This window comes from Manis pentadactyla, chromosome X, assembly GCF_030020395.1.
Source record: "Manis pentadactyla isolate mManPen7 chromosome X, mManPen7.hap1, whole genome shotgun sequence".
In the NCBI taxonomy this organism is placed as follows: Eukaryota; Metazoa; Chordata; class Mammalia; order Pholidota; family Manidae; genus Manis; species Manis pentadactyla.
The window spans coordinates 8,592,565-8,614,899 of record NC_080038.1 but is presented as its reverse complement, the minus strand read 5'-3'; the positions used below and the strand labels follow the sequence as shown (position 1 = coordinate 8,614,899).

The 22,335-nt window shown below is 40.5% G+C and overlaps 2 protein-coding genes across 5 annotated transcripts in view; one reads left to right on the top strand and one right to left on the bottom strand.

The window, feature by feature from the left end:
* The window catches only part of OFD1 (OFD1 centriole and centriolar satellite protein), a 45,361-nt gene extending 27,283 nt beyond the window's left edge, over nt 1-18,078 (bottom strand). For 2 of the 4 annotated variants that reach the window (XM_036912958.2, XM_057495893.1), the window contains exons 1-5: nt 9,671-9,813; nt 9,204-9,302; nt 5,625-5,825; nt 3,620-3,688; nt 3,504-3,534 (exon numbers count right to left, since the gene is read on the bottom strand). In XM_036912958.2, the coding sequence (XP_036768853.2) occupies nt 3,504-3,534; nt 3,620-3,688; nt 5,625-5,825; nt 9,204-9,296 (394 nt within the window). In that variant the 5' untranslated portion in view covers nt 9,297-9,302; nt 9,671-9,813. Of the gene's footprint in view, nt 1-3,503; nt 3,535-3,619; nt 3,689-5,624; nt 5,826-9,203; nt 9,303-9,548; nt 9,604-9,670; nt 9,814-17,836 lie in introns of those variants that run through there. The other 2 variants (XM_057495892.1, XM_036912959.2) reach the window with 2 other exon arrangements.
* Nucleotides 9,839-20,982, top strand: TRAPPC2 (trafficking protein particle complex subunit 2). Its single transcript, XM_057495898.1, has 5 exons — nt 9,839-9,984; nt 16,341-16,452; nt 19,004-19,152; nt 19,574-19,655; nt 20,787-20,982. The coding sequence occupies exons 2-5, from the start codon at nt 16,360-16,362 to the stop codon at nt 20,883-20,885; spliced, it is 423 nt and encodes a 140-aa protein (XP_057351881.1). The 5' UTR covers nt 9,839-9,984; nt 16,341-16,359; the 3' UTR covers nt 20,886-20,982.
* Nucleotides 20,983-22,335: the final 1,353 nt, after the last annotated feature.

Below are 22,335 nucleotides of genomic sequence, written 5' to 3'. Positions count from 1 at the left end.
CACGTATCTATAAATATCTCTGTACACATCAGCTGCATATTAAGCTAAACATGAGTTCATATTGAAAACGCCAACTAATCCATTACCACATGGATCATTCTAGCCTCCTTTCCTTATCGATCTGTAAATCCCCACTCCCGTCAGTGAAAAACCTGGCTCCCGCCCTTTACTGTCCCTTTACTTCTTCAATTCCGGCATACATGTATAAGGGGTTCAGAACCGCTCACTAGCACCCCCATGAGAAAGAACTATACCACTCCGAATACAATGCCTCTGTGCTGTTCCCTCTGCCCTACAGTCCTCCCCACTCACTGCTGAAGTGCATTAGTTCTGCATCTTTATTCCCCACCCTCGCCAGTGAGGTTAGTACAGAGTTCAGACTGTGACAAACCAATCTACCAGGGGTAGCCTGGCCTAAGTTTGCATACAGTAAAGGTCACACTGTAAAGTCCTACCGGCTTTGACAAATATCTAGTGCCATGTATCCCACCTTTACAATTTCATACAGAATATTTTCACCACCCTAGAAATTCCTGTGCTTAACCTATTAAACCACCTGCTCCTTCCCTCTGAATCCCAGGCAACCACCCATCTGTTCACCGCCTCTAGTTTCTGCCTTTTCCAGAATGTCATATAAATGGAATCATAGTCTTTTCAGATAGACTTCCTTCATTAACAATATGCATTTAAGATTCATATATCTTTTTGCATGGATTGATAACTCATTCCTTTTAGCTCAACAGTATTCCACTGCTTGGGTATACCACAGTTTATTTATCCATTCATCTTGGACATCTTGGTCACTCCCAATTTCTGACAGTTACAAATACATTTTGCTACATTCATTCATGTACAGGTGTCCGTGTGGACATAAGTTTTCAAATCAGTTAGGTAAAGACCTAGGAGCATGATTGTTGGATCATACTGTAAGACAATGTTTAACTGTAGGAAATTACCAAGCTATCTTCCCAAGTGGCTATAGCATTCCACATTCACACCAGCAATGAATGAGATTGTCACTCCATATCCTCACCAGCATTTGGTGTTATAAGTAGTCTGGATTTTAGCCATTCTAACAGGTATACAGTGGTATCTCTTGGTTAATTACCATTTCCCTAATGACAAATGATGTGGAGCATCTTTTTATATGCACATTTGCCATCTGTATATCTTCTTTGGTGAGATATCTGTTCAGATCCTTTGCCTACTTTTTAACTGAGTTGTCTCTTTAATGTTGAATTTTAAGAGTTCTTTGTATATTTTTGAGATGCAAGTTCTTTATCAGATGTTTTTTGCAAATATTTTCTCCCAATCTGTATCTTGTCTTCTCATTCTCTCAACAATGTCTTTCATAGAGATGTTTTCAATTTTAATAAAATAACTGGTCTATTTTTTTTCCCTCATGTATCATGCTTTTGGTGGCATATCTCGTTACCAAGCCCAAGGTCAAATAGATTTTCTCTGTTTTCATCCAAAAGTTGTAATTTTGCATTTTACATTTAGATCTATGATTCTGAATTATGTAAGGTATAAGGTCTGTGTCTAGGTCCATTTTTGTACATGAATATCCAATTGTTCCAGTACCACGTGTTGAAAAAGACTATCCTTCCTTCATTCAATGTCCTTTGTCCTTTGTCAAAAACCAATTTATTCTATTTCTGTAATCTATTTCTGGGCTCTCTGTTCTGTCCAATTGATCTATGTATCTATTCACTTGCCAATCACAGGTAAGGATTTTATCTTCCAGAAAGTGAAGGGCCAATTTCCAAATTTTCTGCCCTTATCTAAATTTCTGGCCCTGCTTTTTCTGAGAATCATTATCTCTAAAAGGAAAAATTAGGGGTGGGAAGGATAGGGGAGCAGAATCTGGGGGAAAAGCACTATGGCCATTCAACATATCAGCACCCCTGGAGTATAGACATATTAAGACCACCAATCTGCCATGGGATAGACAACAGTTAGGTACAAAATATCTTCCCACATGTTTTCTGATGGTCTCAGTCTCTTAATTGGAAACCACCAATTTTTAAAATCACTACATTTTAACAGTAACTGTTTCACTGTTAGCAAAGAGTTCTACTCAAATTTTGCAACTAGGGTGACATGTCTGCTACTCACAGTTTTCCCGAGTTTCAGAAATTTTCCTAGGATGCTTGAACTGGTGAAATCTTTTCGTCACATGTCTTTCTGAACCAAAAGCACTTAAAGAGTATGTAAAGGGGAAAAACTTTTTAAGGGTAATATTAAATACCTACAATACAGAAAGGGGATCATTTCTTAATATCCCTTCAAGCCCTAAATTTCGGAAATAAGAATTAAGCCACCGATACCCACTATCATATACCTTTGACCTGTGTTGTCCAATGAGAGCCCACTATTCATGTGTGGCTATTCAAAATTCAGGTCTTTGATCACACTAGCCACATTTCAAATGCTCATTAGCCACACGTGGCTAGTGGCAACCATATGACACAACACAGAGAGAGACACTGCCATCCTCACAGTTATGCTAGATGGCACTGCCTGAGCAGAGAATATAGGCTCACTTACCACAGAGAACTTCAGTATGGGTGACCTTCTGTGCAGGTACTCCAGAATTGCTTGTGATCCTATTCACTTATCTTCTGCTAACATTACTCCCAAGAGACCAGGCAATTCAGTCACAGACTAATGGCTGGCAGAAAGCAGGTACTCAAATGCCTGCTAACTGGTAAGTACTAAATGAATGCCCCAGTCGGGGATGGAGCAATGCCAGGAAGACAAAGTCAAGGATCGCGCCGGTGCAAAAGAATCATTACATAAAGTAGCAGATGATTTAAGAAGACTTAAAGAACCATGCATTTTAGGAAAGTTACCAGCTTATGTTCATGCTACAAAGTCCATCGTCAAATTTAGCCCATGATCTGGTACCCATAGCAGCTATGGACTCTATGAAAGTTATTAGCAAGGCCAAAATTAATTTATCAAGCCTATATAAACACTTAATATATACAGAATGTTTATTACTGAACAGATATTTCATTCTTTAAGCATATATTAATATAATACTCTATTAAGCACATATTAATACTCTATAAATTGTACTTGAGGGGGATATCTAGGATACAGAGACACTTGGCCTAAATGTCATTAGTTCATGTGTGTGTGTGTGTGTGCATTCACATGCATGCACACGTGTGTAAATGTTCCAAACAGTGAGTAACAAAGAGGACTGTGCAATCCATTGGAAGGGCATCTGACATTGTGTGCAGTTGTCTTACTGGAGTATCTAAGAGCTGTTAAAACAGTTGAAATTGGGAGGAAATGGTCTGCATTCATCAAAACAACAGATGAATTGTTTTATTTATTTAAAAGGTAAGGTACTGTCAGCAAGAAAAATCAAATGATTTAATTGGAACTAAATCCCCTGCTCTTCCCCTTAAAAATGATTAGTTTCATGCTTTTATAGAAAAAAGTATGTGGAAAAAAATGTTGCCATTCTCTACAAAGATGAAGGCTCCTACCTTTTTGGTTTTCTTTATCAAATCCTGAAATCTGTTAAAAGAAAACATTTTACCTTTATTCAACTATTCAGTTACAATTAACAAACCAACAGGTTATAAAAACTCAACAATCCTACCAGTGATTTGTAGAGACTGGATTCAGGTTTGATTTTAATGAGTTCCAATAAATCCTGCATAGTAAATACCTTAAAAAGAATTAAGTAGAGATATTTTTACATCAGTGTTTACGCGATAAATTAGGATGCTTCTGAAGACTAAGAATCATGCTTCAGATTAAAAAATAGGATTACAAACATGCTAATACAAAACTGAAGTTCTTTCTTACACTATTAAATAAATTACAATAAACATACTGAGGTCAAAGTGTAAAACAGTTTTCTTGATTATGTAATTAATCTTCAAATACCTCATATAAAAGATGACATGCCTAACAGAAAAAACAGAAATGGTGAATGCTTTACAGATGAGAAACACAAATTAGTTGATGAACCAATAAATTCATTAGTGAATTCCAGGGTCTTTCAACTCCAATGAATTGTTTAGAGTACTTGCTTCAAAATGTAAATAAACTAAAATTTCATTGCCTTTACAGCTATGAATGACTAAAGTACACCTAACATAGTTTTAAATATTTTGGGGTAGCTATTCTTAACATATACTTTACCACCATACAGAGCATTTACTACAGCTACCCTGATATTTATGTTCAATTGGTTTTCCTTTAAGTATCCTGTAAGCATTTTATAGTAATAGAAGCCTGTAGGTGTGAACTGGATTAATTACTGCTATAACCACATAATTGACTATTTCTCACGCAATTAAGCAAAACTGTAAAATGTAAATGAAAACTTAGAGATGGATGGACCAAAAAAAAGAGTTCCTAATGTTTATAAATAAAATTTGGTCGTTAGTGAGTAAATACAGCATACTAAATTTTAAGTTCATTCAAATAGTAATATTGTTATTTTCTCAAGACATCTGGATATGAAACTTTTGGACAATTATAGATGAGGTAAAGGGAATAAAAACATAAGGACAACATCAGGGGTGAACCCTAATGTAAACTATGGACCTTAGGTGATAATGACATGGCAACATAGGTCCTTTGACTTTAACAAATGTAAATAGTAAAAAAAAGAAAAAAAATGTGTACCTGTGGGGGCAGGGAGCATATGGGAACTCTCCCTTTCTGTTCCATTTTGCTGTGAACCTAAACTGCTCTAATAAAAAAATCTAATTAAAAAAATAGGGAAAGTTTGCTCTATCTGAAATAATAAAATGTGACTACATTCAATGGTAACGGTGAAGAAATATAAATAATTTGAGAAGTGGTAAACTCATGTGTTTTGAGAACTCCAGTTTTCAAAATTATGTATTCCTCATTTCTCACATTTAATCACAAAGAGAAATAGCTGAAGAGACTATAGCATAGTAAAATGAGCACATTTTATAAATTAGTAACCGGGATGTAATGTATAGCATAAGGAATATAGTCAAGATATTGTAACAGCCTGGTAGGGTGATAGCTGGAACCTAGAATTATGTATATAAATGTTCTACCACTGTGTTGTACACTTGAAACTCATGTAATGTAATACTGTGTGTCAACTACCCTTCAATAAAAAATAATTATTAAAAAAAAAAAAATGAGCACATTTTAGAGCTCTAGACTTATGGTCCTGCATTGCCACTTCTAAATCATGTGACCTCGAGCAAATCCCCTCACCTCTCCTGACTCTGGTTCCTCATGTGTAATACACAGAACACCAGCAGTGTGACCTGTACGGCGCCAAGCTCACAACAGAAATCCAACATAAAAATGGCAGTTCTGAGATATAGGAGATTATATGGAATGTGAGATCAATTCTAGCTCCAAAACATTTGTGATTCTACACAATTTTACAAAAGACTAATTGAGATTCCAAGGAATTGGTAACAGTAACAATCAAATCTGGCCCTCCTTTGTTACATTATATTAACAAATATATGATATGAATTCAAAGATGAACAGAAATGGACCTAGCTGACCAAGGAGCACTTAGCCATTAGGCAGCACTTTACTATGGTCTGAGGGAGAAGCTACTAATAGACAATTCAGAAACAGAAACAGAAGGACTTTACCTTTTCTTTTGCCAAACCACTTTCTGGGAAGAAAACAGAAAGAGAATACTCATAGCCACATCTCTGTAAGTGATCTGCTACCAGACAGTTCGAAGCACCTCTGAAGAGGGAGCTCTTTCCCGCTGAAACGGACTGGGGCTGCAGTTCTCCATTCAACACAGGCTGCATCAGTTCATGAATCAGCAGGTTTCTGAGTTGTGTCTAGCTCAAAAAAAAAAAAAAGGGAGGGGAAATATTTAGGATTGTTTCACTGGAGAGACACAGATTTGTCACACAAGTTAGAATCCTTTATCTCCAGAATGGTTCTAGATCCACAGCCAAAAGTTAGGAACTTTTCCCTTCATTGTCTTACCCTGTGTGACCAGCAGCTCACTGGGTTCTGGAAAAAGCAGTCTGCTTTCACCAGGTTCCAAGTGAACTGGTACTTAGGCAGAATGTGGGCAGACTCCAGCTTCACTTCCCTATGAGCCCATTTCAGCAACTCTTGATCAGGGTATCAAGTATAGGGGACAATTCTGACACTCCTCACCTCTCTGTGGATTGTTGGAGGGTAGAAAAATAATATTTTATTAAACCAGTTCACTGGCCATACTGATCAAAGTAAAATGGTGTACCCAAAAGGGAAATAACATATGGAAGAAAGAAATCAGGAAACCCAGAGAAGTGCATTAAGACACACTCATGCATATAATATTTACATCAAAACACTGCTAAGTATAATAGTTTTCTTACATTTTATAAATAAGGAAATTTTGGTTCAAAGTTGGTAACTGTCAAGGTATTAACATTAGCATTATTCATAGGTTTTAAGAATAATCCCCTAAATTAATCAGACTACTAGATATTTGTTCTAATCTGTTTTGCATATAATCTAGAAACACAGTTGGGCTGAGTTTAAAGGTACGTTGCCTAGATTCACAGAGCTCAGCAATACATAATATCTAATGAATCTGTACTAACAGAATACAAGCAAAAAAAACAAGTGGAGTTCTTGTTATACTTTCTTCTATCCTTTAGCTAGAGCATAACAGTATATAATTACTAGTATAGAACAGGACTTATACACCTAAAATCCTATAGTAAAAGGAGACATTTACATATTTACAGGATATACATGCTCTGCCTCATCTCATCTAGTTCAGGAACTAATGAATAAATAAGAATAAAACAAGAAAAGGGAGCTACAGCATTCTTAACCAGTAGAAGTTAGAGGTTTAAATAGATTTGTAACACCCTAAAGAATATATTAAGAACCAGCTTAATAAAAAGATACAGGGTGTCTTGCAAGCAAGTGCTGGAATAGGTAAAGATTTAAATGAGCGATATAAGCAGGGAGAAAGGAAAATAAAAGTAGAAAAAAATTGAAATGACATTATAGATGAATCCCCATCCTGACAAAGACAAAAAGTATGCCATCTTGCACTTGTTAACAGTAACTGCACAACTGGCTGGGGGCTTTCCACCAGTCAATGAAAAGTGGGAAATCCATTCAGAATTAAAGCCTGACATGTCCCCAAAATACAAGTAAGTGCAATTATTGAGATGGATGGGAAGTGGGAGAGAAGAGACTTCTACAGCCTCAGCCCATCTCTCAGAGATCGACAGACTGGGTAGACTCAAAATAAGGAAAAATAAGATTTGAGAAACTTCATAATAGATACCTATATGACTTTTTACCTAACCACAAATACATATTCTTCCCAAACACCCAAAGAACATGAATTAGGCCACTAAAAAACTTCAGTGAATTTTAAAAATGAAAACTCACCCAGACCACAGTCAGTGAACTGAGAAAGTAAAAATTAGCTTAGACTGAGAAAGTAAAAATCCATCCTGCCACTGATTAAGCTGGAATAAGAGAAACAATAGCCAGCTGTAAACAGGAAACAATGTTTCTCCAGATACACTGAAGCCATAAGGTGAACAAGGCTAGCATAATCCAGCCAAAGGAGGATAACCGTTGGTCAATATCAATTGTAAATATAAATATGAAGTAAAATACTATCTAGTTTAACCTAGAAGCACAGTAAAATAAAATATGCCACGCCCAGTATTGCCAGGACCATTCCACGTTAGAAAGCATATTAATGAATTTCACTCTACAGATAGTTCCGGGTAGGTTAAATAGCTAACTGTAAAAAAAAAAAAAAAAAAAAAAAAGAAGCCTTTAAAAAAGTGAAGAAGTGAATGAATATTCATTATCTTAGTGGGGAAGGCCTTACTGAGAATAATGTGCAGGGAAAAAAATCAATAGCTTAGACTATATAAAAAATGTAACATCAATATTTTTAGGGCCAAATTAAAGTTGGACACCCAAATAAAGTATTACTACAAAAAAAGAAAAAAGATTAAGTTCCTATTAAAAGAGCTCCTATATATTAATAAGAAAACACACCCTAGGAAGAAAATGGGCAAGGAAAATGAACTGCCAATCCACAGAAAACATAAATGGCCAGAAAATATGTGCAACCTCATTAATAATTAAGGAATATTAACATAAGGGCTTTCCTATCTTAGACTGGTTTAAAAAATGTCATGATAATATTGGACAGACAAGCATTTTTAAATTGCTGGTGGAATATAAACTATTAGTCTTCCTAGAAAGAGATTCATTTACCAAGACCCTTAAAAATGCTCATGCCCTTTGATTCAATAACGCCACTTAATCTATCCTAGGCCAAAATTGAGAGAGAGAATTGAAGGAATATGTACACCTGGGTATAAGCTAAATATTCAATGGTAGTGGCCTGCTATGTAAATTACCCATACATCCAAAGATGAGCCTGATGCCAGTGAAAATGAGGACTTCAAGAAACTGAAGGACACAGGAAAATGCTCACCATATGATATTAAATTTAAAAGAATACACTAACATTATGACAACTAGTGGTTAGATTAGATGACTCTTCTCCTTTATGCTTTTCTGTATTTAGATGAGTCTAAAGTATTTTGTTGTTAAGTTACAAGCTAAGGTGGAGAGAGGAAATCAAAAAAATCAAGCTCACTTTATCTTAATTTCCCATTTTAAATGTAAAATATACCTCTGAAATGAATATAGTGACAAAAACACATTGAGCTAATCTTACTTCCTGCTGTTAATTCATATAAAGTGTACTAGTAAATATTTGCTTCCTAAATTAAACATTTACACCTTTCCATGTATTTTAATGAAGATATTACTCATTCCCCAAACTATTCTACTGGAAGCAGTACACTTTGTTTTCTATATGGTGTTAATGTCCTTCACTAAAACGTAAGTAGTACTACAAAACTACTTAATTCAGGAACTTGTAAGCCCTATTTATAAAACAAGTCATTTATAAAGTTACCTGCTGCTATCTTAATGTCGGTTCAATAAACCTATTATTTGAATGTTTTTTAAGAGGACTCAAACGCTAAACCATTTTTAAGACTTTTGTTCCAAGATAGAGTTCTACAGGTGTATAAAAATGAAATTCACCAAAACAATCTATAGAGCACAGTGTTTTTAAAACCTGAGTCCTGTACTTGAGCGTGGACTACCTGTTACAGGTTACACTTGTAAAACGCATGTTTAACAAAGAAGCCTGAAACGGATACCTTGAGCGCGTCCAGTATACCCCGATCTTTAAACGTCTGGTACAGCTTTTTGCGCAGTTCATCTTGACTTAACTTGTCAGACTTGGAGGGCATGGTGGACTGGAAGAGAAAATGGTTACAGGTTACCTGGCGGACAGAGGGGCCGTGAATTTCCGCAGACGGTCTAGTGGCCTCCTGGGAAGCCCTAAGAGGGCCATCCCGGGAAGGAGCTTCAACCAAAACAAAAGGGTTCATTTCCGTCCGGTCCCCAAGGAGGGTTCGGTGTTATCCTGAGCCGTCAGACGTCTGCTACCTCCCAAGCCGAGCACCCCCGCCCCCGTCCGACTCCTGGAGCGAGCTACAGACCCCGGGAGAGGGGAGCGGCTGCCCGTACAGCCAGCCTTTTTCCCTGGAGAGGTCAGGGACACCAGCGACCCGAACACTCTGCCTTCCACTCCCACTCTGGTGGAGAGCAGTACCCCCCTTACCCGCGGGCCCAAGGGGTGGGCGGAACCTTGACCCAGGCGCGACTGTCCGGAGCAGGTCAGGACAAGCCCGGAGACCGCAGGACTCAGCTGATCCAACCTCACCGCCCTCTACAACTAGCAGCTCAGAACGGGAGCGCTACAACGCACGCGCTGAGCAACGCCGCGCCCCGGCCGGAAGCTCCTCCCACATCTCGCGAGAGTGTAACGGCGAAGTCTCGGGAGAACTGCTCCTAGAGCCTGATCCAAGGTGCGCAGCCCTGGTCTCCGCTGCTGGAGGTGACTTGTCGTTGTAGTTGTCGGCTTCTAGCTCGCAGGTAAGGGATGGAGCGGCTGGGGGGTCGCTCCGGGGCGCTGGGGGTTGTCCCGGGCCCTGCGTGACGCGAATGCTGGCCCAGTTACCATCCCGTCTCAGTTTCGGGCAGCCTGGCGGGGCCGGCCAGCCGAGCCCTGCGCAGGCCACCTAGGCACCCCACACCGCGTTCCCACCTGCAAACGCCCACGGCTCCGGGGCTTTGCGGCTTCTGCCTTTCGCTATGTCAGCCAACTCAGGGTTTCTTAACCGTGGCACGGTTGCTACTGAGCCGGAAAATTCTTGATTGTGAACGCTGTCCTGTGGGGGTGGGGCTGGGGAGTTAGTCGCGTCACAGGCTCCTTGGCAACCTGATCTTGTTAGAAAGTGCTCCTTACGGGGACTCAGAAGTCTTTCCACCTAAACTCACTGGATGTGGATCACAGCTGGGATTCCACAGATGGAATAAAGAACTTCTTCACTGATGTCTACGATTTATTTCCCGCCGGCCGCCCTTAGCCTCAGAATCTTTCTCAGCATCAGGTCCTGGAAGTCACCATCAAGCTGGTTAGAACTGGCTCACAAGAAGAAACCCATTTACCATCTCTAGTCCCGACACACAGAGTTCAGTTATTGATCCTTAAAGTTTAATTCCCGGAACTGACTGTTTCCCCAGAGATACTAGTGAAGAGGACATCGTCTTTTAGTGCAGCTTAGCATTGCACTAGCATTTTTGACTATTATACTGCTGCCCTTTGCTGAACCTGCAATAAATGTAAACAGGGTTCTTCTGGATGACTGCTCTTAACCTAGGTTTTCCTTATCTTACTGTTGTGCAGTTAGGTTTTTTAAAAAAAGTAGAAGACTTTATTTTGCATCCTTTTAAATTTTATCTTGCTAATTTCACCTAATTCTCCTAGCCTTCAGGAGTTTTTTTAATCCTTTGCCTTCCAATGTATTAGCTGCCTTAGCCTGTCACCTTTGAAAATGATAAATTGTGTTCATCCTAGTTACTGAATGAAAGTGTTGAGCTGGACTAGGTTAAGGTCAACTTCAAAGGCTGTCTAGAGACCCTGTGCTATCAGCTGACACGTACTTTGTTACCATTCTTCAGGCACTGACATTCAGATCAGCTATGATTGTTCCTCTTTCAACAAATGCCGAGTGCTTTCCCCCTCTGCTGCCTGTTGTAGCTCTGGGGTCACCACAGACTTCATGTGTTATCATCCAGACTATAGGTCTCCAGTTTGTTCTTGGGGAGATGCCAGATCACTGCATAAAATGACTTACTGTCCCCTGTATTTCCCTTGCAAAACAGAAAATGGAAGTTTGGCGTGACTTGGCGTTTTCAGCAGACCAGGAGTATGTGAATGGATAGTAACCTACTCTGCTGTCATCTGCCGATTCCCATTAACCGAGTTTCTGTCTGATAAGAGCTCCTAGTATGGCGTCTGACCAGAAACCAGCATTTACACATCTTTCTCTTGGTGTTTTAAAGTACTCAGTTTAGACTAGAAACTATTCCTATTTTCAGAAACAAAGTCTGATCACTTACCTATCTCTGATTTCAGGAATGGAAAAGAACCATTCAGTTTCTCAAGTCACTGATTAGTAGTTATACAATCACATTTGTTAATTCAAGATATGATTTAGCTGATACATGATTTCCATCTATTGAAATGTCTAGGTTCTTTTAATATACCTATCTTGAGGATCACAGCCTGCCTAATCTTGTTTCTTCCACACTTGCTATTTAAAAGTCATTCACTTTAAGAAAAATTGCTTTGAAAAAACTCATCTGCATCCTGTTTCAAGCAGGTGCTGGAAGCAGTTGACTTTTCTTCCCTGCTTTTTCCTGACTATAGCTGAAGGAGGCTTTTGTTTTTCTTAACATGGATACTTCACACATTTTGGCTCATGTTGGGCTTTTGCATTTCTGATGCTAGCCTCACAGACTTGTGGTCCCATTTTTAGGTTCATTACAATTAGTGCCCTACTTCTTACATCATGTACACATCCTCTTTGAGTTCAAGGCAGTCCAGAGTTCCTTGTATCACCATGTTGGTTTCTGTAGTTGTCTGTCTCAATAGCAGCCCAAGTCACCTTAGCCACCAGGGGCAGCTGTTTTCACCACAGGCGAGAGTCCTGGTCCTGTCCATTCAGCCAACAAGTCCAGACCCTTGTAAGGGAAGATTTCTTTACAGGTTAACCTCAGCGACTTCTCAGGAAGGTCCTGTTAATCACTTGAACACAGACTTTGTCATTCAGACCTGAGACCTTGAGGGCCTCAGCACTGGAAACTTCCAAAGGTTCTTTTCCATGTTGGGGCTGGTAAATCCCACCGTGCCTCTCATTTCTGCATTCCCTTTCCTGTATGCCAGCACCATCCAACACTACAAACCATAGTCCCCTCCTCATAGTTCCATTTTGCAAGCATTAAGCATTTATGTCCTGGGCTCTGGATTAAGTGTTGGGGATACATGCTGAGGGAAAGAAAAAAAAAACAGCCCCTGTTATTTTCCATATTATGAGCCCCATATTGCTACAAGTAGCTTCACCTTGACATACTGTATTCCAGCCCCCCATGTCTTCTCCCATCCCTAGCCTTTTCCACAGTGCTTTGAAACCCCTGACCTAGGGTAAGTGGACTCCCTTTGTCCCCAGTCTCTATAGGATGTACATTCTACTTTTTAGCTGGTACTTACCTGTTTTCTCGTACCTCCAGGGTTTTCAGCTTTGGCATGTGTGTTAGTTTCCTGCTGCTGCTCCAGCAAATTATCACAAGTTTAGTGGCTTAAAAAACACGAACTTATTATCTTACCATTCTGTAGCATAGAAGTCCAACATGGGTCTCACTGGGCTGAAATTAAGTATCAGCAAGGCTGCATTCCCTTCTGGAGGCTCTCAGGAAGAATTTTTTTGTTCTTTCCAGCTTCTAGAGGTCACTTGCATTTCTTGGCTCCTAGCCCCTTTCTCCATCTTCAAAGCCAGCAACGTTGCAGCTCCATGAGCATCCTTCTGTACTCATCTTTCTTTCTGACCTTCCTTGTGTGCCTCCTTCCTCTATTTTTAAGGATCCTTGTGATTACATTGGGCCCACCTGGGTAGTCCAGGATCCCCTCCCTATCTTAAAGTCAGCTGATGGGCAACCTTAGTTCCACCTGCAGCCTTAATTCCCCTGTGCCATGTAAATTAGTATTTGCAGGTCCCCGGGATTAAGCTGTGGCCACCTCGGTGGGGGGAGGTGCTATCCTGACTACCACCATGTATTCAAAATGGGTATGTTTTTATCCCTCTTCCCTCTATTTCCTTTCTCAGTGAACAGCCTTGTCATCTTCGAATCTGCTTGATGACGTCAGTCAGATATTTGGAAACATCCTCAATTCATCTCTTTTTCTCAGTTCCCCAGTTGAATCCACTGCCAAGTTCTTGTAGCTACCTCCTCCACACCTCAAGATCTACTCTTCCTTGGAGATGCTTGAAGGGCCCCACTCAGTGATGGGAAAATTGAGCAGACATATGCACACTCACACAAACACAGCAGTTGCTTTATCGGTATTATTTGTGTTCCATTGTCTTGCCAATGGGTTTCAGCCCCGGGCAAGTTCGCTATGGATTCAGTGTGACTAAAGAAATTGAGAGCAAAACGTTCTTTGGGGTGAAAGGGTTATACCCAACTTTATTCTCAGTGGCAGGTCAGTCAATAGAATCCCATTCACTCAGAGCGAGTCTGTATGCAGCAAGCCAGGCTCGGCCTCTGGGCCTCTGTCCTGGGCGCTGCCACCACTCCAGCCTCTGCTGTGCTCTCCTGCAGCCTTGCAGCCCTGCCACCGTGGGGCGCGTGGAGCACTAGGCGGAGCTCTTTATATAGCCTAATAATAGCTTATTGCCCACAGGTGTGGAAGCGGCAGCCCAGCAACAGGCCAGTTACCTCATTAGGTGGTTTAAGTTCAGTGAGGATCCTGGCCATAGGAACCCCATCTTCCCCACATCCACACTGGAGTTGGAAGCAATACTTGCTTCAAAGTTGGAGGGAACGAGGAGGCGGCAGAATTTTAAGAAGTTTGGAATCATTGTTGTATGGAGTTGTACTGGCTAGTACAGTAGCCACTAACCATGTGTAGCTATTTAAGTTTCAAATAACGTTAAAAATGCAGTTCTGCAGTCACACTAGCCACATTGGACAGCACAGATAAAGAACATTTCCATCCTCACAGAAAGTCCAGTTTATCACACAGCACAGAATTCTGGAGTGTCTCACCTTTGCCCACTACCTAGGCATAGTGAGCCCGCCAGTGTTAAATGATCGTAGACACTCCCTTCCACAGACAATGTGGTTATATTTTCCCAAGGTTTCCATTTCTTCCACTTGCCCCATCAGTTCTTCCTTATAGAATTGATTGGAGAGTTAACATCCTTTCTTCAGCTGTTTGCAAAGTGGAATTATTGGCAGCTCAGGTTCTGCGCAGCTGGCTAGTTTGTGGTATAACCTTTATGCGGTATTTCTGTTTACCCTCATGCTGTGCTCTGCACTCTGCTGCTCTCCCAGTCCTGGATTTCTATATGGAGTGAGTGTGCTGGGGCGGGCTGGGGGTGGGGGTATCTTGTCTTCTGCTTCATTAAATTGGGGTGGGCAGAAGTACCCACCTTATATATATTTTTCTGCTGCTGCTGCTTAAATGTTTGGCTGAAGAAAGGAAGCCCTTCCCTCGGCAGACTCTACCTGTGAAACCCATTCCAGTTAATGCCATCGTTGTTGACTTCGTTAACATTCCAAGCTCCTCTCCCTCTTCCCCTCACTTTCTCTGAGAGTCATTGCCCTTTCTCTTAGTTTTGAATAGCTCTCGGATCATCGTGCTTGTCTCTGTTAGCCAGTTTTACTGTTTGGGCCTTTTTCTCATCTGTCCCCTAGGACAGGGACCAGCTTTTCCTGGATGGGCGAGGCCAGATTTGGCCTGCAGGCTATGGTGTGCCAACCCCTACCCCAAATAACATATGAAATCCTACTTACCTCCCCGTGCCAACGAAGTCTCCTGTCTCTTCTTCTAGTCATGGCCTCCCAATCCCAGACTTAAAAGTACCAGCTGTGCCCTGATTTCCTTAACAAATGTATTTATTAGGAAACACATTTCAGATGTCTTCTGACTCCGCTGCATGTTCTGTGTGAATCAGAAGTCCCAGCAAGAGTTGGTGAGCCCTGGGCCCTGACACACATCATTGCACATTCCCAGTTAACCAGATTCCCACCCCACATGGAGTCCGTAGTCACCACATCTCCATGTGCACATGCTCTTCCGTGTTCTAGTTAGGATTTACTGAGCACCTTCTATGAGCCAGACATTGTGCCTGGTGCTTCACACGCATTAGGGTATGTAATCTGCAAGCTCACCATGAGGAAGTAAAGACTGTTATCTCTGTTTCACCAAGGAGGAAAAAGACATTGGGAGATCAAGAACCGTGCCTGTGCTCATGTTACTAGTAAGTGGCAGAGCTAGACTGGAACCTAGCCTGGTCTGATTCCAAAGATCTTCTACTAAAAACACACACATAAATCCTTTTGCCCAGTTGTCTGTCCATCCTTCCATCCATCCATCCATTCAGATTTTGATTGCTCTGAAAACCATAGAATCACTGATTCCCCAGACACACTTTCTCTTAGTTTTATTTTTTTAGCAAACCTACTAACCCTTGTTTCAAGACCTCTTAATGCCTCAGAATGTCTTCCTTTTTGGATTATGGCTTCTTCCATCTTTTCTAGAATACAAAACTGTTTTTTCCTTTGTTATAAATGGTGTTTGAAGAGGCATCTTGTAGGTTCTTGGGCATTTGTAGAGACATTTGTAGAAGACATATTTCAGGTTGGAAGAAGACAAACTTAGCAGACAGTCTGTAGATAAATGCTGTAGTGATCTCCTTTCTGTGTAAATGACATGCAGTAGAGTTGGTCTTAGCTTCCTCAGAAGCATCCCTCCTGAAAATTTCTAAGGCAAACCAATTATTTCCTTAGCAGCCCCCTTTGTTAATTTTTGAGGCATTAGTGCTAATAATTAGTGCTAACTGGCCCAGGCCAAGTTTAGCCTAGCTTATTCTAAATGTTCCAGACTTACAGATCATGAAAATGTCTTTATGATTTCATATAGGTCTTCCAGGTTTCCCTATGAATGTAGTACTGGATTCTACAGGATGTATCAGAGGTACATACTTTGTATGGTCCAAAAGCCATATATCTGTGGCAGTGTACTGGAAACCATGGCAAGCTTCATGGTCTCCTCCTCCACAATGTCAGGTTGGAGTTAAAAATTGAATTCTAGACTTCCTGTTAACCTTATTTTTGGTTTTTAGTATTGAGTACTAAAAAATGCATTATTTTTATTTAATTAGGAACTAGATATTGAAGACAATGTCTGGAAGCTTCTACTTTGTAATTGTTGGCCACCATGATAATCCAGTTTTTGAAATGGAGTTTTTGCCAGCTGGAAAAGCAGAATCCAAAGTACGTATGGAACTTTAAAAAATTCCTTAACAGTTGTTATGCTATTATAATGATAATGGTGTAATGTCATTTAGAACTGAAAGGGATCTGGACAGATGAGGTAACTAGAGTCCACAATTAAATAAGGCTGGCTCTGCAGTCCCCTGGCTGATTTCTGCCAGCCGGGGGACATCGCCTGAGTTGTTTATTAACCCTTTAATTCAGCACACACTTGACACATACTAGCAAGATGCTCTGGGTCTCTTTTCCCAATACTCAGTTTACTGTGTCACCCACTTTGAAAAGCTGCTCCTGAAGGACGTGGAAACACAGTCCACCTGCAGTGGGACTGGAAGAATAGCCTTGCTGCCCTGCAGTGCTGTGAAAGCCCATTCTATCCCAGTGAATCACTTCTTATCAGGTCGTATGCAGTAGATCCACTCACGCCTGGGAGGGTTGAAAGAGCCCCTTACATGCATGCCCTGCTGCGCATGAGCACAGCAGTTCTCAGTGACCTTCTGCAGCACACCTACTGGCCGGGGGATCGGGGGCACGCACTCCTCCCCAGTGACACCACCCAGCTTGCCTGTCAGGAATGGTTCCAGAAAAACGAATTTGATTCAAGAACGGGTTGCCATTCAGAGTAAATAGCTGTAGAGCCTTGAGAAGAGCTGGGTCCCTTTCATCTTCCTGTACTAGTACATGTTCCTGATCCGTTGCTGACAGGTTGTACTCTGTTTCTCCCAATCTCCAAAAAGAATCTTTAATGTCCTTTAAGACAGGAATTGATCTTTTAAATGAACTGTAATGCGTAAGTCCAGTGTATGCTTTTCAGCTATTCAGATCTTGCCATTAAAATGATAGAAATTGAAGATAACCACATACCAGGTGGTGTTGCTACATGGTTTTGCCCACATTCGTAGGAGCACACCGCCCATTAAAACTTGGTTGTGAGGCATCTCTGTAGCAGCAGTTGCTTTGTGCTACAACACTCCTTACTAACAGTGTCTGTGCACTCCAGACCTTTCAGTAGGGAGTGATGCATGTAAAAGTGCTCTGTTGCATGACTTGATCTTAGTTGTTTCTCTTGCTGCCAGTCACCTTAAAGCATTTCTAGTTTTTTCCTAATCTCTCCAGATCGATCATTCATGTAAAGTAATGGAAAACACTGCTGTGAGCCAGACACAAAATACATCCATTTCTCTAAGGATTAAATTAGCTTTGTCATGGTGACGTGAGTGAACTAAACATGCTTTAGCTGTTTGAGGGATTCCAGGGCAACTGGCAACCTTCCCCCAGCCCAGTCACGGAAACAGCCTCCTCAGCAAGGAGGTTGTATTAGTCTCCTTGGGCTGCTGTGACACAGTACTATCAGCGGGATGGCTTAGAATGGCAGAAACTTAACTGTCTCACAAGTCGGGAGGCCAGAAGTGCCGAAATCAAGGTGTCAGTGGGCCGCGCCCTGTCTGAAGCACTAAGGCAGCTCTCTTCTCGGCATCTCTCCTTGCTTCTGGTAGTTCCTCGGCTTGTGACAGTGGAACTCCAGTCTTCGTATGGCACTCTTCCTGCCTGGGTGTCTCCAAATTTCTCCCTTTTACAAATACACCAGTCAGAGTAGGGGCCACCTACTCTCACATGACCTAATGTTAACTATGTTTGCAGTGGCACTTTTTCCAAATAAGGTCACATTCTGAGATACTCAGGTAGGGGAGGAGAGGGCTTCAACATAGTAATTTGGTGGGGGGATATTGAACCCCTAACAAGTGTTCTTTGAAATCTTATTTTGAAAGAATTCCCCAGGAGTGAGACTATACTCCAGGTTGTGAATTCCTTCTCCACATTATACTGGGACAGTCCCACCTTCTCCAGTTAAGCCGATGAGGACACTCCCAGCTCTGACAGGACTGGCTCCTGTTGAGACAGGTGACTGCTCACAGCTGGGGCCAAGTGTGGGCCCCTGCCACTCCCAGGTTCCCCCGCCATGTAAGCGGGGCTCACTTGGGAGAGGCCTCTGCCACATCTTTAGGCACACCGCCTCAACTGTGTCCACTACTCACCAGGTGTCACTGGACTGGATGTGAAGGCCCCCCACCCCTCAGCGCTTGAGAGCCATGCCAAGGGCACTTGACCTTTGCACTCTCCACCCCCTCTTCAGCCCCGGCTGACCTCAAGTGCTGTCCTTTATCCACAACCGCTTCCGTATTTTTTCCTGTTTTCATCCTCTAAAGAAATGTGAATTTCTTAAAAACAGGATCTACTTTTTAAACATAGTATTCTTTTTTCACATGCTTAAATGGTTAGATTTTGGTAACTTCCTTCTTGCAAAATTTTAAAATATAACCTATATAGTAATTGGCTGTTTCTATTTGTTTAGTTTTATATACCAAATTAAAAACTAGAATATGGTGTGAAAACACTGAAAATCTTTATAAGCCTCATGACAATAATAAAGTAAAAGCAGAAAGTGTTTTGCCCTCCCCAAGAAAACTGTGCATAGAATTTACAGGACAAAATGTTGGTGTTCTTGATGCTGTATGGAAATGTTAATCTGCTGCCACTCCCACTCACCTAGGACGACCATCGTCATCTGAACCAGTTCATAGCTCACGCTGCTCTTGACCTCGTAGATGAGAATATGTGGCTGTCGAACAACATGTACTTGAAAACCGTGGACAAGTTCAATGAGTGGTTTGTTTCAGCATTTGTTACTGCAGGTCATATCCTTGCCTTGTTAACAAAGACATCTGCCTAAACGTTGGGGTAACAAACTAGAACAGGGCCCATAGTAGATGCCAGGCCCTGAGTCTATGGATGAGCATGAATGAGCAAAGTAAAAATGACCATTTACAGGATTTTTTTAGGGGGAAAAAACACATTTTCTTTAACAGATAATTTTAAAACCAAGTCTCATATATAAAAGCCATATCACCCTTGATACAGTTTATCTGAACCATACCAAGGGTGATTTTACTTTATTTTCTAGTTGTCTTCTAACTTAAAAAGATCATGTGCTCTTTAAGATAAACACTAACCTTTGAACCAAGTTTGTCTTCAACTTTTCAATCCAGAATATACTGTTTTATATTAACTGATCTTTATCTTTCATTACTAAGAAAAATCATGCCTTAATCATTTTACATATGAGATTTATTATGCTTCATGACATAAGGCAAGAAGATGGAATAAAGAACTTCTTCACTGATGTCTACGATTTATACATAAAGGTATGGTATGCTCTATAATTGTTTAAATCTGATTATAAAAAGCGATTCAAACTGTGACAGGAAACTGGCCCGGTAAAGAACTCCCTTCCACTGCCCATGGTAGCTATTTTTAAATAGATTTTGTTCTCCCCCTTTTTGATGCATATAATTGATTTTATTAGGGGACCCTCAAGAGAGAGAACGAAGCAGTCCACATAAGGGAAGCTGCCTCATAATTTTAATCTAAAATGTTTTTTATCTACTTTACAAATAAGTTATAATGCAGTGAATATAGATCAGAAGCCAGCAGGAACTGATTCATGTATTATCAAATAGTCACTCAAGGAGAATAGTGCCTCCCACACACACTTCTTGATACTTAAATGGGAAAAATAAAATAGTAATAGGGTATCGGTGGTTAAACTGCAATACTAACAACAGTATGTTCTTAATAATACAAATGTTCTGTATTTGGACAAGATTTTTTGCATATCAGCACAGTAAGCAGTCAGTATTCGTCATCAGAAGTAGCAAATAAGAATATTTAGCCCTTTTGTAAAGACAGACAACACCAAATGATTAAAGTGTAAAAATTGGTACCTCCTTGTTAGTGATTCCATTTAATACTAATTTTCTCTCACATGTATGATACACTCATTACACTATCTGAGAAACTGATAACCTTTAAAGGAGAGTATTAAAAACCTGATTGTTAAAGTTAACCACACCAGAGTAACTTTTAATAGCATGTAGTATAACTTTACCTTAACTCAGGGCATCTGGCAGACCTGTAGTTTGTTTCAGATAACCAAAGGACCTTACAGATTTATCTGTATGTTTATAATGAGTATGAGTAGATTAGTATTTCACAGACACGGTGAATTAGCTTACACAGACAATACTTTTCATACCACCATTAGTTTTGGAACAGGTACCTCTCAAAACTAAAACACCAAGACAAAAATTTTCTTAAGGGGACATTACTATTGAACAGTGGAACATTTTCATTGAAACTTAAAAAAGTGGTCTTCAGACTTTTGGATATCTTTGACTTCTTTTAATTTAAAACTTCAGAACAATTTACTTTTAGAGACCTGTGATTTGTCCGTGTTTTTACTTTGACAAGCTCACTAATACCTTCTTCTTTCCTAGTTTGCAATGAATCCATTTTATGAACCCAATTCTCCTATTCGGTCAAGCGCATTTGACAGAAAAGTTCAGTTTCTTGGGAAGAAACACCTCTTAAGCTGAATGCAGAAAAATTCAGAAGTAAACAATGTCATTACAATGGGATATACTCAGGAATGTGTACATTGTAAGAAAGTTCATTAAATAACCTGGAAATGTTTTACTTGTACTCTAAATTTAATCTAACCCAGTAGAATTCCATTTATATTAAAAATAGTACATTCAATTTCTTAGTTATCAACAGATCAATATTTGCTTGTGAACAGTGTTATTTATAAAGAGTTCTTTATCAATAATCTTATTTTTAAGAATTTCAGAATGAGCTTTTGACTTTTCTGATTCAGATAACTTGATGTTGCTGTAACTATATAGAACCAAATGGCATTGTCAAGATTTAGTAGACAGATTTCAAAGTAAGCCTCAGCAGTAGGGATGACATTGATAGGACATCCATGGGCTTATCTATACACCTAGGGAGGTGGTTACAGAAACGTATAGGCAGTATACACAGCACTGCCCATGAAGTCAAAGCAGACGGCTTTTGCAGTGTCCAGTAGCACATGCCTGCTCCTGTCAGGTGGGGAACGGTGATCCTGCTGAAATTCTAGTATCCTGGACCCTTGTGTATAACATGGGAGGCTGGGACCAAGGTGACAAGTAATGTTGTTCTATTTCCTTTCCCTCAGAGAATAAGCTAAAGACAAAGTGAACTGTTGATACCTGTACTAGCAACAGGTTGTAAGGCAATTTTAGAATTGTAAACAGAAAAGTTTGCATTACATTAACACTTGTCCTGTTAGCTTCTTAGGTTGCACACAGGAGGGGGCTACATGGTCTCCTTTGAACTGCAACAAGTGTAGGATCTTACTGTAAACTAGTCAATGTCCATTGAGAAGCAAGTAATGCAACCAGTTATTTTCTGTGCTGATATTGTGAGTACTTGGAAGAATTTTGTTCCATTCTGAATAACTTGAGCAAGTAATTCTAAGTTTGGTCTTGCATCCTTGTATGAAGTTGCTACCATCATTTTTTACCCATCCATTTATTTGATTTCTTAAATAAAGATCGTTGCCCAAGACTGTAAGTTTAATATCAAATCTTTTAAGTGCTGCCCACTCTGCCACCACTACCTTTTTAGTCCTACTTCCCCTGTTGAAAGTCTGCAAACTAACTTATCTTAATCCATTTTACAGAAATCCAATCACCTCAAACTAGGTACCAGACCTTTGGGAACAGAAAAAGATACTCAGCTAGAAATCCAGGAATAACTTCAGCCATGCTCATTGGAGAGACCCAACCACATTGTCTGTCGTTGGCTCTGCCCTTAGTACTGTTCCAGCAGGAAGGTGTGGGATGGAGATGCTGCCTGACAGCAGCGCCCTGCAAGCAGCAATCTGCTCCTCAGGACTTGTGAGGGTAAGACAGGAATAAGCCCTGTCTCTGGAAGTAGATTGCTGTAGTCAGGCACCCGATTCCGGATGACTGCATCTTTGAAGGAGCTCGAAGGCAAGTC

Excerpts from the sequence above, each read along its gene's own strand:
- TRAPPC2 (XM_057495898.1), top strand. The coding sequence starts at position 16,360 with ATGTCTGGAAGCTTCTACTTTGTAATTGTTGGCCACCATGATAATCCA. Across the intron at positions 16,453-19,003 it reads CTGGAAAAGCAGAATCCAAA|GACGACCATCGTCATCTGAA; the intron begins GTACGTATGGAA and ends CCACTCACCTAG. Across the intron at positions 19,656-20,786 it reads TCTACGATTTATACATAAAG|TTTGCAATGAATCCATTTTA; the intron begins GTATGGTATGCT and ends CTTCTTTCCTAG.